The sequence below is a fragment of the Amia ocellicauda genome, chromosome 2 (genome assembly GCF_036373705.1).
Source record: "Amia ocellicauda isolate fAmiCal2 chromosome 2, fAmiCal2.hap1, whole genome shotgun sequence".
Lineage (NCBI taxonomy): Eukaryota > Metazoa > Chordata > Actinopteri > Amiiformes > Amiidae > Amia > Amia ocellicauda.
In genome coordinates this window covers 23208879-23224876 of record NC_089851.1, presented here as the reverse complement: position 1 = coordinate 23224876, position 15998 = coordinate 23208879, and the positions used below count along the sequence as shown (strand labels likewise).

General features: G+C 35.5%; 1 protein-coding gene across 1 annotated transcript; it reads right to left on the bottom strand.

Moving 5' to 3' along the window:
• Positions 1-9599: 9599 nt before the first annotated feature.
• Positions 9600-15678, bottom strand: atpsckmt (fATP synthase c subunit lysine N-methyltransferase). Its single transcript, XM_066721377.1, has 4 exons — positions 15243-15678; positions 14922-15059; positions 13073-13123; positions 9600-10105 (listed from the first exon to the last, which is right to left on the bottom strand). Exons 1-4 carry the CDS (start codon positions 15528-15530, stop codon positions 9902-9904), a joined length of 681 nt encoding a protein of 226 aa, XP_066577474.1. The 5' UTR covers positions 15531-15678; the 3' UTR covers positions 9600-9901.
• Positions 15679-15998: the final 320 nt, after the last annotated feature.

The window sequence follows — 15998 nt, the reverse complement described above, 5'->3', positions numbered from 1 at the left end:
GTGAGCAGTATATAATGTAAAGTGCATTTGAAAATATGGTGAAAATATAAGAGCATTTTGGAGGCTCTTGCAATGAAATATAGTGTCATTAATCTCAGTAGAGCCAATGAGCTGCTTTATATGGTCTGCTTAGTTGAAAAAATGCATTGTGCCTCAAGCCTAAAGAGCCAATTTCCACACTGGGCACATTTATAGTTTCATGTAGCAAATCACATGTGCTAAAGGATTAGGTTGAAGAAAACGCACCATAGTTCTCCATTTCAGTGCTTGACAATGTCATTTTGTAGACAGAACAGGCCTTATAATATAAAAATATATATTTGATGAACTGAGGTTCTAGATTGCTTGGGGAAAGTGAAATGAAACAATCACTCCAACAGAGGTTCTGACTATACTCTGCCAAACTGCACAGCAAATGATTCAGGATTCAAACAGGAAATAATAGCTCGCTTGCAGTAAAATTATAATGACCATATCAGGACTGCACACATACCATCTTCTCCTGTGAAGCTGAATCCAAAATAGAGGGTAAAATGTATTTTAAGGATAATTGTACTTGGTTATTCTAATTACCTAAAAGTATGATTTTTGATGAAGATTAAAGTGGAGCAAGTAAGTAAGACTTGGATTTACAAGGGTCTGAAAAGCCAGTGGAAGAATAAAATCACTTCAACAAATATAGAATATGTACTTTTCAGTTTCTCCCGTTTGTTGTTGGTTTTGTTATCCTTCGCTCTCAATCACATTGACACCACATTTGAATTTTTCACAAAACACATTTTAAGTTTGATCGCCTCAGGAGAAGGACTTAAAATATTTTTCTGAACCATGTGAGAACTGGAGAATAATATTCTCGTTTATACGATGTCGGTCCACCTTTCACACAAGCACATTCTACTTTTCAGGCAGGTCTGGGACTGAAAGTTGATGAAATTTGAATCCTCTCTAGGAATAGTTATTATAAATATGCAATATAAATGTAGTGTCAGTCAGCAGCAATATACTTGAATATTACATTTTAAAAGCAGAGCAAGCAAATGCAATCTTAATTTCATTCCATCAAAACTGTCATCTGTACCAACACACTTACAGAGATTTATAGTAAGGCATTCTGTAAAGTGTCCTTTAATCAGATGAAACAAAAACTTGTGGAAAAAAAATCACATCATACTGCATCAACGTAGAATTAAATAAACAAACAAATCATGACATTGTTTAAATGGTAACGCTATTTTTTTTTTTTTTATTCTTGGAATGTTTCAAATTTAGCATCTTTTACACAATTAATTTAAAATTGTTTATAGCTTGGCTTGGAGAGATTAAGTATTAGCAATAGATTGTATACATTGTTTTATAATATTGTTTATTATTTATTTATATATTTTATTACTATTTTATTTGTGTATTTCTGGGACAACTGAGTGAAAACGAATTAATCACATATAAACAACCCTGAAATGTATTTGCCTGTTAGTAGATAGATGAGGATTTAACTCAAATTGGTTTTATACAAATATTTCTCTTAAAAGTGAAAGTATAGGCTATACACACTTGTATTTGTGTGTTACATGACAGGGAGAACTTATAGACACACAAAAGGCAGTTATTTTGAGACAAATGATATCAAATTCATACCAATGAAATCTAAGATCCAATTAGGTAACAGTTTGCTAAATTTTGCCATGTAAGTTAGCCTGTCTAGGTGGAATATGCATATCGATGTCGCTACCAAGCTAAATCCTTGTAGGATACAGCAGAACAAAAAGGGATCTTTGGGTTTCTTTATAAAATAAAGTGGAACTCTCGTTTAACAAAGGATCAATGTTCTCCAACCAGTGGCCTTAGTACCAGGTCTGTTCCTTCAGGCTGTGATGCTTGGCACTTGACAGACCATGTAATGAAGTGTACGATTTCACTGTAGTGTGACAGAAAGAAATGAATGAAAGATTTCTTTATTAAGGATGTTGTTCCAAGGCTTTTGTAAATGGAAGTGCTTTGTGTTTAATATGCCATTCTTTCTCAGTTTTTGTATTGTAACTACTGTATTACCTCCACACGGAAGGTGTAACATTAAGCACACATATTTTTGAGATAACCAACACTTCATACTTTTTATATGATGGATCTATTACTATCTCTCAGGATGAATGTGTGTTTCAGTAGAAAATACAATTTGTAAACCTAAGCAAATTAGCTAAGCATTAAATGCAAAATAGAACAGATAATGGTAGTGAGTACTTGTTCAAAATGAAGGCTTTTGTTGAATACCATTCATTCCCCAAAATTTTAAAAGGCAATTGTCATCCCTCAAGTATATGAAGAGTGAAGATTCTCTATGCCAAGGGAAATTATAACAGCCAATCACTGGGGAGAATTAGGTAAGTGGAGACTGAATTTTTGCTATACTCACATCAAAAGGTGATTCAAATTAAAATGTATCAGGCTGCTATTCAGAAAACTGTTTCTGTATAAGTTGTTCACTCTGTTATGTCTAGTAAAATATACATAAAAAACAAAACCACATAAGCATATCATAGCTGTTGTGTATGTATGCCAGTTATGCACTATAAGTAAATTGTAACAACTACCAACCCATTAAAGCTCATACCATTGTATATATTAATATCTAGTTGATTCTCAGCTGTTGTAAGAGCTACCTGATTTTTCCTGCAGCACCATTTTCATTGTTACACTCTATAAAACATTTTAATTAAAACCCTTTGTTGCCTACTCACCCCATATTTCACTTTCTTGCTTTAGCTTTTGCTCTCTCGCTCTCTTTGCCTCCTGTGAATAACATTAAAATCATGCTTATTAACTTCTCTCATCTATCTCACAGTTATAAACATCTTTCAAAATGACAAGCAACTGTAGCCCATTTACAGCTTACTAACTCCTAATGTTACCATTTTGAATTGCAAACCCAATAAAAAATAATATGAACTCAGAAACTGGGAATAAGAATAAGAATATAGTAGTACATTTGTAGTGGTATTATTTAATGTATGTTAATCGTGTAATCAATAGTCTAAGTATAATTTCACTACCGACCCAAAAACATCTGTTTGCAGATGTGTATTGACCCTGAACCACAACCACAGTAAGATCTTGTCTAAATGAAGAACACTACCATGTTATGTTTCTAATTAGTGGGAAATATGGACTGTTCAGATATAGGTCTGATTAGAAGTAATATTTCTAATGTTTAAATTGGGATTTCTGTACAGTTAGCTCATAAGTCAGTGTTGGATTGTACTGAAGCATTTTAAAGCTTTGGAAAAAATATCCAAGTGTGAGGTAATCAAGGGGTTCTCCTTGTAATATAATCTTTATCTGATCAGTGTGCTGTATTTCTGTGGGATAAGGATACATCACATTTTTTCTTCTTAATTCTTACTCTGATCTGCTGCAAACAATGTGTTGGACAGCACCTTAGTTTTATTTTGCTCATACTACTGTTCTGTATCTCCCCTACAAGCTCATTTGTCATGAAATCTGATACCTAAACCCCAAACCTACATATATATGAAATCTCAGCACACTGCAGTTCAGTTCTGGTTTGATCTTTGTCTGTTTAACTGTCAATCATCAAACTTTCATCTGTAACATCAGCTGTAGCTCTCAAAGTAATGAAATACAAGATGTATCTGTTAAATGAGAGGATGACCCTGTCAAACACAGCCATTGGTGAGCTGTCAATTTATGTTCAATCACACCCTTAGCGAAGGCGGGGAATGCCTTCAGTTTTAACCGTGTAAAAAAATCATAAAGTATTTTGTCACCTTTGGCCTGTAGTGTTCAGGGCTGTATATTCAATACATAAAAAGGCTTACTGGCTCGTCTGGGCTATGCTGCTCTCTGGCTTTATTACGATGGATTGTACAGATAGCAGGGCACAGTAAAGCATACATCACCTGTTTAAAAGGAAAAGCCTGATTAATGGGCAAGCCTTAATCCATTATGTAAAGAAATTGATGTATAAGAAACTATGGATCTTTATTATTTGTAATTCCCTATGTACAAGGCTCTTGGATTCCCATGAGTATTCTCTTATAAATGTGGTTATACAAACTCATATCTGCATAGCTAATGTAAATGAAGTTGACTGCCAGTCATCTCTAGGATATAGATAATGTGAATTTCTTGCATTTTTTTTTTCTTTTCTATCAGCTTAAAATACAGACAGGTCTACATCATGATTCAATTAAAATGTAAATTCACATCCTATTAATAAAACAGAATAAAGGCCTTTGGCTCCACTAAAATCAATGTGGTGTTGATCCATTAAAGTCATCGTATTGTAAGCAATAAAAACTTAAGGCTGGTCAAATTTGCAATTGATTACCATATATAGTTTCAATTTCAGTAAAATGTAACAGTGCAGTTTTGACCCAATGCTTATTAATCTATGTTTTAGGGTGTTTGGGAACAGGTTGTCTCTCAATGTTCATATTTTGTTATTTTTCATTAATAAAGTGCGGTACAGCCACAATTATTCACTTTCCAAAAACCTTATTGTCTCGTTGCCAGGTACCACACTGCATACTTTGTTTGTCTGTTTGGTTTATTGGAAAAACAACCAATAATAAAATCTATACCCATCTTCAGTTTTCAATATTTCTGAATGAACTTAAAAGGAGAACAAAAAATCCTGTCCCAAAGATTCATTTTAACGCTTAGCATTCTGTAATACAGATTGGACATTGTAAGAGAGTAATGCAAAGCCTAGCAATAATCAATTAAATGTGAACACAATCTCCAGCCTTCAGACTGACTTTTATTAGCTTTAATATAATTTAATTAGGAGATTTCAAGATATGAAGGATTTAAGTACTAATATGTAAACATGCCTTGACTCATACTGATCTATTGCACAATTTAAGTGCCTTGCATGGATCACAGCACATCATATTACTTCAATACCAACCATCAAGAAATCAATTTACCTTAAAATACAATATCCTGACTATAAAGGTAAAAGTGATGCATTTTCTGTGGGACTGACGTCAAATCTGTTCATTGGAAATTAAATACAATCATACACTTCCAAAAAATGTCACAGTATGTTATTACAATTCCTTCAAAGCTATGAAGCTCTAAACATCAGCGAATTATATCAAGGAAGAAAAGAAAGTAATTCAAATTTTCCTGCTTATAATTTGAGTTTTCATCTTTTGTGGCCAAAATGGTACAATCATGTCTACATTCTATTTATATTGATATTATTGCTTTTGCGCATTTTATTACACCTCATCCACTTCTCAATCTAGTTTTGAAACAAGATTCATCAGGGATTATACAAAAAACTGACAAAAGAGAAAAGACTTTGTAAAGCTGTGGGGTAGTACTACACTTTGTGTGAATGGTTAGTTCCTATAACAATGCATTGTCAGATTTAGTTTAAATATATGTAAATAGTTACGTGAACAATATATTGTATGGTTTTAGTAAATTAGTGTTGATCCATATTTTTTTTAAACATATTCTATTTATTGCTTATAAAATGTTTACATCTTTACATTTAAGACCAGTTATTCGAATGGTCTTTTGTAAAAGCATATCTATTTTGTCTCCATTCTTCAATTCATGTAATTTTTCATTTTATTACTCCATTTAATTATGGCTCTGATTTATTGCCAACAGCATTCTTCCTTGCAGAATGATAATTAATTGGGAGTAATTGAACCCTCTTTTAAAAGGATGAGTACTCACAGCTATAAACAGATTGTGCTTAGACAACACTTCCTTTGTGCAGATTTATTTAGATATGTCTCATTTAAAAGGGACATAAGAGATCAGAGATGAGATGACTATCAAGTTATCTCAATAGCAGAGAATGAGGGAATCTTGCCCTTTCATCCCTGATTAGTCCTATTGTGTCTGGCTATCCAGATACTGAGTCAGCAGTTTTGTTTCAAAGGCTAGCCTCGACACAACTAATTTCTTGTTCATTCAGCCATCAAGGAAGGGTTAGACAACAGGGCATCCTATGTAAACAGCAAGACTTGGTGACATTTTCAAATGACTGTCTAAATTGCCCTTCAGGTCCTGTAAAGCGTGCTGCAGAAATGCCAATGAGATCAAACAGATTAACTAGAAACCAAACAATCCTTTCCTCGGTTAATCTCCCATTTTAATCAAACTTGATATTACATTTAGAAGTGAGAGACAAAGCACCTAGGACAGGTACAGGAAAGAGATCTCATTACAATGTGTCCTCTACATATTAAAGTCACCTTTCCACTCATTACCAAGGTGTCTTACCTGTCGGAAATCTCGAAGCATCTCAGAGTGGGCCATTTCCACCACCACCATTTTAACATCTGCCTGCTAGGATAATGAACTGAGAATTGTAAAATTGAGAAATAATGCCCACTAGTGGATCGATTGGCCCCTCAGACAGACACCAGCTGGGGCCAGTTGCATAAACATAGACTAAGTCTTTGTCTTAGTACAATTATAAGCATTGCATAAAATAGTGTTTTCTTAGACAGTTTTTTCTTAGTCAATCACGCAACACATTCTGGGAATTTTAAGACAAAAAAAATTTGGTGGAAACTTAATTAAAATAGTGACGGTCACACCAGAGTAACTGAAAATCTGTGCTTGTTATTGGAATATAATGCACAAAAATATGTACTTTGTGGGAAATGTACTGAAACTTGCATTAAAGCACTCAAACTCAAGGGGTGGGATAAAACAAAAAAAAGTTATCAGCATCATCCTGCTTTGTGTGCAGTGTGTAGAAGATGGGCAGAAATGATGGAAGAATATGCTAAAACAAATATTTAAGAGGAAACAGCCTCAAAACTTAAACACAGCACAGGATTGGTTATTGAAATCATTGGGAGGAGTCTCGATGTTTTGGGGGATTGCCAGTGGGTGTGACTGCTGAGTCTGTGTGAGCCAATGGGAGGCTCCGTCTATCTGTCTCAGGAAAGCAGTTTCAATGGAAAGATAAATCCTAAATTTGCCTGGAGGTGAGGAGGCTAGCTTTTCAAGATAAGTTTTAATCTATCTTAATATTTATGCAACTGACTAATTTGTTGCTGATTTGTATTATATCTATGAAATCTTTTGTTTTTATTTTTTCTAGTGCTGCAGCCATATTCAAGGAACATGATATTCCTGATATGTCATACTAGGACAGTGAACACTTCGGAGTCTGTGCCTGTTTTTTCCATTTCTCACTTTACCCCTGAAGATTCTGGATGAAACCAATAAATGCTTGTTTAAATGTATATAATCCACAGCAATACCTTAGCATTTCATATCTCAAATGCATAACTATTCAATGAAGCAAGTGGATTTTGCTAGATTATAAAGTCTGATATCATCTGATACCAAATAACTGAATCAAATGGATCAAAAATGAGAGACTATCTGCACACAAAAAAGGCATAGTAAGTGGTGAACAACTGTTATAGTTATGCAGAAGTTTCTGTTTCAGTTTTTAAATTTGTAAGTGCCCATTAATGCGCTTAAAATAAACAATAATGATCTTGGTGTTCTTAAGCTTTAATCTGAGTATACAGGATGCCAGAACTGCTGTAGTGAGTAATAGCTGTGGAATAGTGGCTTTTAAAAAAAAAACACTTAACAAGCAGACAATATCATGAAAGGCAAAAGTATTATTGTTGGATGCAGGACACTTTGGGGGTATTTTTTAAGCCTAAAATGTGTAGGCATGGGTTAAATATTACATTAGCTACCCATGTATAACTATAAATTCAAAAGGTATCAAAAGGCATTTTATAACATTAAAACTTCATAGAAACCAAGACCACTCAGCCAAGTAAGCCTGTGTTTGTAGGCCCATTTTGACAGGGGAGCTAAGAGTAATAAGATATTTGTTGTACCTGTATTGGACACATCGCACTTTACAATTAGGGGACTTGGAACTCATCACTTATTCATTATGGAGAAAAAAAAAAAATCTTCTAATGAAACTAAGTATTAATTTACATTAAAAAAAATCAATATGACTGCACAATGACAAGAAAATATATTATATATATTTTGTTTCACCTGATACCACTATATAAGCATCATTTAAGATAAAGATATTATTAAATGTCACTATTAATTTGAAAAATACTTATAGAGTTCACAGGCAAACAGTATTATTACTGCTGAGTGAATGATACTGAAATAGACTTCCGCAAAAAGATTCAAATCACAAATGCCTACAGGCAATTAACTGCAACTTATATTTAAAAGAGAGTGTTATTTATATTCCTTTAACTTTTGATGGTAATATTTATATCCTATGCACTTCTCTCATGCACAATGATGTCTTGATGAGAAACTTAATGAGAACCTCCGATATGACTTTTTTTCTGTTAAGCAGCTTATCCAGATACACATGAGCACTTGAGAATCCCAAACTCAGACGTGAGATAAGCCAATTCAAAAAGATTGGCACAATTTCAACCTTCAAAGCATCAGAAAGGCAGATATGACAGACTCAAAGGCAACATAAACTAAATACATTAAAAAAACTCAGGTATTCCAATATTAATCTCAAAACCAGGAATGAAATTATATTTAATCTAAAAGTTTTTAATTTAGATTACCTAGTTCATATTTTAAATAGTTTCTGTGTAAAATCTGTAATTCTATAAGAATGTAATGTTTTCTAATTACTAACGGTTGAATAGCAGATAAAAAGTAGGTGCGTTTTGAAAGACAAAAGATGACCTGTCTGAATTTGTTCTCTGATGGCTGTCCTCCCTGTTTTAGCCCACAGCAGACAAGTATCTGTCTGGTACTGCACCTGTTAAGACTGCAATAGCACACAAAATATAAAGATTAGCTTGACATGTGTATGTGAAATAACTATATAGGTATAGTTAAGCAGCTTTCAAAACAGCCCTACTACACAAATACAAGCAACAAACGTGAAAGTAACTGCATTCATCATTCATCGTCTAAAAAGTAAAAAAAAAAATGCAAATAAAATATTAAGAAAATGACATGTACATTAGTAACAAAAAACGATGGTCTAAATCCAAGTTTCATTGTGACAATGGAAAGTTTTATTCATATTTATGAAGATCATGATTCTCTCTGCAGATTTTATTCAGGGTACGTTCTGCTGGTCACACCTAAAGATAGCAATTGTTTTCTGAAGTTCTTAGTGTTAGGTCTTCTCTGAAGTGCTGAAACTGAATCACTTGCCCTTTCTAAACCCTGAGCGCAGCTTGAAGATGGGAAGGTTCAGTGTGCATGCACTGCAGAAGTACTTTTTCACACTATAAATGTTACTTGAATGGCTCAATTTTTCTTCTGTAAGTCAACAGCCTGCATATCACACTGACAAGCACAAATGAGGTAGGCCTAACCTTCCTTTTTACCATTTCTGTTTTTGCACTACATGCAGGTACAGATTAAGATACTTTGTTTCCAATAGGAGTAGCAATGTAAATCTCATCGCACTAATAAAACAAGTGGTACTGCAGTTTGGGAAGAAAATACAACTGCTGCAACAGTCTCAGATATACAATGTATTATAATGAACTATTTAATCATTTTTTGGTACTGAAATGTATTAACTAGTGACTGAAAACCACATCACAATAAGAACAAAGAACAAAGAATAGGTAACAAGTACTGTCCTTTTATTACAGGAGTCGTGTGTTCGCAGCAGTGACTTCCAGTCCCCATTGAATAAAGCACCTCATATACAATACTTTCTTAAAGCCCAGACCATTGCTTACCCGCGTCAGCATTTGATACTGCAGTCAACATTCTTCTAATCCTTTCACGCAAAGGAAAGGGGAAGTCAAAAAATTAAATACACTAAAAAATAAACAAACAACTTCCCAAAAAGGGCTTTTGATAAGCTGGACTTTATATGCAAATCCACCTTCATTAGTCCTGGCTCCATTTCTTGTGATCTTTACTTTTCTTTGGTTGCCTCCTCTGCAGCTGTTTCAGTTCCAGTCTCCCGTTTATGAAAGGATTTGGCATCGTATGCCCACACTGTGTCAATTCCCTCGCCAGCGGTCTGATTGGGGACCCAAGTAGGAAACGGAAACCGGCAGGCAATGACTTTGGCAGAGATCTGAAGTTCGCCCTGAAGTTTGTCTTCCAATGGTGCCATCTGTGGAATAAAACACAACTGTCTGTCCATTACTGCGCCTCGGACACATGCCAAATATTTGTAAGTTTCCGATGTATAAAGCAATTCTCATTCACACTATTAAATCTACAGTCCTTTCATTCTCTTGAATGAGTTGTCATGGCTAGAAACTGATAAAATGTCCTAAAGGGTCATGAAAACTAATACATGAAAAGTCACAGAGAAATCATGATTACTACGGTCTACTGCAGACATGTCTCGTTTGTCCCCATATTAAGTATTTATATAGTATTTTACTGTTTATTTTATTAACTTTTTTGTTATTTTAGCATGAAATCAAGGGGTTGATAACAAAGCAAGTATGTATTTTTAGATAACTAACAGTTTAATATACACAGGTTTTAAGTGGTTAGTCCCAACAGCCTCAGGTTCAACTTTTAACAATCAAGTAAAATGGCTAGCTTTAACACAGATTCTACAAGTTACAAAACCATTAATTCTTGAAATTGTCAGTGTCCAGAGACCATCACCTGTGAATTTGCACTTGAATACGAGCAGTTTTATTGACCACTGCCAACCAGCACATCTTCCGAAGCACTCAATGAAAGCCAGTTAGCGGAAGCTAGGCAACCACCCAAGATGCTGTGAACGAAGGACTCGGGCCCACTGGGAACTTCTGCCAGGGTTTACTGTTACCTCAATGGCTACAATGTTTAATTTGCCACTATTCACTACTATTTAAAAAAAAGGTCTGTTCAACATTTTTGCTTCAGTGACTTCTGCGTTTATTTCATCATTAACATGGTAAGCAGATGCCTGTGGACGTTAGTTACACTGCAAAGTGCTGATTTTTTGTTTTTCTTTTCTACAGAAATGCCCAGATACATAATCAATAATCTCCAAGTCCAAGCTAATGCTTCAGATGTATTTTTTTTCTCTTATTAAATCTTATGCCCACGCCCTCCAGAACTATGTGCAGTTTCTTGACATTTGATCAATTTTATTTGTGCACCTACCTGCAAAAGGGTATATTTCTGCTACATGAGACTGTGTATCATGGCTTAAACTACTAATTTTAAAAAAACTTCACAGGAACTATGATGAGTCACATTCTGCTGTAGTTTCTGTAATTTGACACAAAGGCTTATACTTAGAGTAGAAGTCAGTCTCAATTTACTCTCCACTGGATACTGGATACCTTGTTTTCCAGAAAAGGTTGCCCCCCACACAAACACAATGTAAATTCACTTCTGGTCATGTATATCTATGATCCTTTTCAGACATGAGCAGATCCATTTAGACAAGATTGTAGGTCCAAACATGCCCTAGTCAAACCACGCCTGAAGTCAATGTGTGTGCTTCCTTCTGTGAACTTATCACTGAGAAGGTGCTCTAGGCAAATATGTAAATAACTTATTATAGAACTCTTTCCATAAAACACACCAGGTTTACAATACAAGCAACACAAATGTATTGTCATGGGAATAATATTTCGGTGGCACACTGGATAAAATACAAGACTTCAATTTTGGATGAAAAGCATGAAAATGAAATAGAGCAAAAGAAAGGTCAGATATTTAACATGGTACTTGAGTGATCATGTCAGCTTTAAGAGCTACTATGTAAAAGTAATGCCTTTTTATTATTATTAAGTTGTGCTAGGAAGTAACTCAACTGCTGATAAACTATTATTTATCTTTTTTGCATTAGACTGATCTCTGGCAAATTGTAAAATCATTGATAAGCCATCTGAAAAGCCATCTTGCTTGAATCACTATATAACATTAAAGTAATGATTAAAAACAAAGCAGTGCTTAAAACGGCTTTCCTAACACTGCCTGTGCAGATCTGCATTACTGCTTATTTTAGTTTAACTAGAGAAGCTACAGACACCTGCAGAAAAACAATTACAATCTAAAAAATTCTGCTGTGCAAAATGCAAGTCCCTAATAGGCCTACACTTTACACCAGGGTTGGGGTCAATTCCACTGATTCAATCCAATTCAATTCTTTATCCCTAAATTCCATCAAATCAATTCATTATCCAAAACACTCTTAAATTCCTTTTAAATTCAATTAATCTAAATTCCAAATTCGGTTCAATTCTGCTAGCTCAATTCCAATTCGATATTTCTCCCACACCAATTCCTTAATCCTTAATGGTTTCCTTCTTTGTTACCATCACTTCAGTTTTCAAAGTGATCAAACACCAGAGGCTTCTCTGACATTGTGAAAGTGTTTGTCCAAATCGGTAGGCAGTGGGTCCTCAGCCAGTCCAGGTTCAATCACAAAATCTCAGTTCTCAGTAACAGTCCAAGTCAAAAACACAAGCAATCCTTAAAAACATGATACGTTAACACAGTCAAAACCACCACAATCCTGCTACCCAACAAACAAGGAGAGCGGGGTAGGTCCTTATATAGTAAGTTTTAGAACAGTGGGGAATTGCAAGTAATTGAGATGGTTCTTGTGAAATATCCTTCCCAACAACAGGGCAGGACTAGGACACTGTCTTGTATGAGTGTCTATTAGGTGGATGAGGAGCTCATTGGCTGAGATTCAGATGATAGAAATTCCTCAGATGCTAGGAGGCCAGGAAAAAAACAGTCACAATTCCAATTCAATTCCTATTAGAAGAATCACAATTCCAATTCATGAATTTTAATTACAAGAATCATTAAGAATTCAAATAGGAATTGATCAATTCAAACAAGTTTAAGATTTGAGTTGGAATTAGCCCATGAATTTCAATTTAAATCAAACTGACCCAAACCCTGCTTTACACATCACAAAAGTTATTGCAACAAATTAAAAGTTAATGTTAAGGAAACATAAAATGACCCCACTTTTGCCCTTGCCTAAATGTTACAGAACAGTAGAACTGCTGAACAAATGTACCTGCTAGCAACTTTCTGGTTGTCAAGAACAAACACATGTATATATATTCAGGATATTTAGGAGTAAAAGCCAGTTAAAATAAAATCTTACCATCTGAGGGACTCCAAAGATCACAACATTAGTGTACTGTGAAAAACTGACCTGAAAAGAAAAATGCAATGGATTTAGTAAGTGCATAGCTTTTTTCCATTCATATTATAATACTAAAATGGGGTTATGGAGTTAAGTTGTTATCCAAGAAAATCCTACGATTCATAAGATTTTGTCTGAGGTTTGCCAAATTAAGCCTATATTAACCTAATTAAAACTAAATCTTAATCTCAATAAATTTAAAAAGGATAAAAAAAAACATATAGAATCTAAATTTAAATGAGGAGGACTGCACATAAGACCATATCAATTACTGTAATTTTTGGTCAATGTATTATTTTTTCATTATCTTTATTTTGCATTCTCCTCTGTTGTTTCTGCTTAAAATGTTTTCTAGCTGGCAATTATTGTACTATAGCTTGTACAATGCTATATTTGCAAATGCACTCTTCACTTTATATGGGTTATGATAAGCTATATTTTTCCAATGTTCATTTCTATATTTATACCCTTAAAGTAATATAATTTCACAAGCAGTTTTTACTCACAAGAAGGGAAATTAAAGTGTGAGATATTTTAACATGCAAAAGTTTGCAATAAGACATTCAACTTATACGTACATACAAAGTCTATTTATTAATCTTTTTTTGTGCAAGTGTCATGATGTGAACATATAGCCACTTCCAAATTTATGCATGAATTAAGCGTGCAAACGTTAGCCCTCATAATTATTTGAATTAGTTTTATTCCAAAAATAAAATTAATTTCAAACATTCACATTTTTGTGTTACGTGCCTTCATTTAAGTTTAACAGCAGGTGAAACTGGTCAACAAAAATACATACATGTTTGCCAAAACTTTTATTACACTCATTTATCTGAATATATGACACCTGTCATGCAGTTTTCAAATGCAGCTGGTTTGTCAGAAGGGTTACATATTGTTCTCTGAGCTACACATTAGTGCTTGGACTGCTGTCAACAATTTGTAACACTTTAAATGTAATTAAAAAACAAGCATAGCCATTACAAATAACAAGTATAATTTAATTCAAATGCATGCATTCAAGAACTGAGAATTGTTTGAGTTGTGGGAGTTTCTCATGACAGTTAGCTGCATTTAAATACAAATACAACTTCCTGTTGTTGACATTTTTGAATTTGCAAATTGCTCAAAGTAAATACAAATGTGACTTCATACCAAATGCATTTCAAGTACTCTCAGACACAACAGGCATTGATTGATTTATTAGACACAAACGTTAGTACAACTTTTTTATTACCATTAATTTGGCGGTTTATACAACAGAACACAGTAAGTGTATAGTTGGGCCTTTTAAAAACAACTCAACCAACTAAAATGCTCTGCAGGACACTCAGTTGAAGACCTATGTGAGGACACTGACTAGTTAATTACTAATGAATGTGCATGGCTCTGTATCGCCTGATTGCATGTCCTTCTAATTAAAACAAATCTCTAATAAATGCATGAATCATCACCATATATCCGTCATATTACTGAGATATGTTGATGAGTCATGCACTTACAGACATGAATTAAAAATGACAATTACAGCCAAGGCGGTAGGAAGGTAGGAGTAATAGCAGTAATAAACACTGAAAGTAAATACGCCTGCATAGGAATAATATTCAGACTTCAAAATTAATTTGACCCCAAGTCTGGCCCTATTCGATTAGAAAATATGATAGATACATAAATATAGTAAGCAGGTCCTGTCTATAAAGGACCAACATGATGAAACATGCAACAATAATGCAATGTCTCCGCCTGCAGGTGTAATTTGATAGAGCATTTTTAAATATTATTAAAACCACTAATAGTGATGTACCTTCCACAGATCCGAGCGGTAGAAGCTGGTGCTGCGGTGCACCCCCTCTCTCCAGGCCCGGTACCGGGAGTACCACACCAGCCACGGGTTGAGCTCGAAGCCCACCGCCCGGAACCCCTGCTTGGCTGCTGCAATGACCTGCCATGACACGGAGACAAGGCAGCAGTGAACACAAGCAGCGCATTCATACATAAAAGACATTTCACCACTACGGCAGAATTACATGGCTGCTTTAAACAGAGGTCCTAGACGGGGAGATGCCCGGTCCCTGCACTCATCCCAGGCCCAGCCCAGCGCTCAGGCGGGAGGTTTGCGACTTACTATCCGTCCGTCGCCGCTGCCGAGATCCACCACCGAGCCCGTCCTGCGCTGCAGCGCCGCCAGCACGTTGCCCACCTGGGCCGGGGTGGCCGGGACAAACGGCAGGCACACCTTTCTGAAGGCAGGTATGACAAACGGGGTCGCCACGGCGTACAGCGCCAGCACAGCTCCTCCGACCAGCCCTGCCAGCACCACCCCCCAGCCACTGGCTCTGCTGCCGGCGCTGGGCTGCGGGTCTCCCGACTCCAGGGCATCTGCGTCGGGCTGCAGTTTAGACACGGGTACCATAACACAGAAAGGGTCTTATTTATATATTTGTGTCAGTGACCCCACAATGACCCTTGTATATACACCTCCCCAACAAATAACTACCATAAACAACATCCAGACTGTGATTGTGCAGTTAGTGCAGCAGTGAAACCGAGCCGCCCTGCGCCCTGCGCTCACTGACACTAATGGTCCGGCCTGGCGCTTTGGGCAGCAGCTCCTTTCCTTTTTACAACCAAAACGCCAACTTGATCTCAACTCGAAATATATACTCAAAAGAACCTATTGAATTTATTTGCACTTGCTTTCAGTGTGTGTATGTATAGTCAAAAGCATGCTTATTTGCTCAAACAGTGCATAGGCTGTGAATTTAACAACTATTTTTCTAAGAGGAATACAAACTAAAGAAAAAGTTTTAAATGCAATACGCTACAATACGCATATGCTTTTTCTTAACATTATGTGTATTTCTAAGTACTTGTGCCTTCA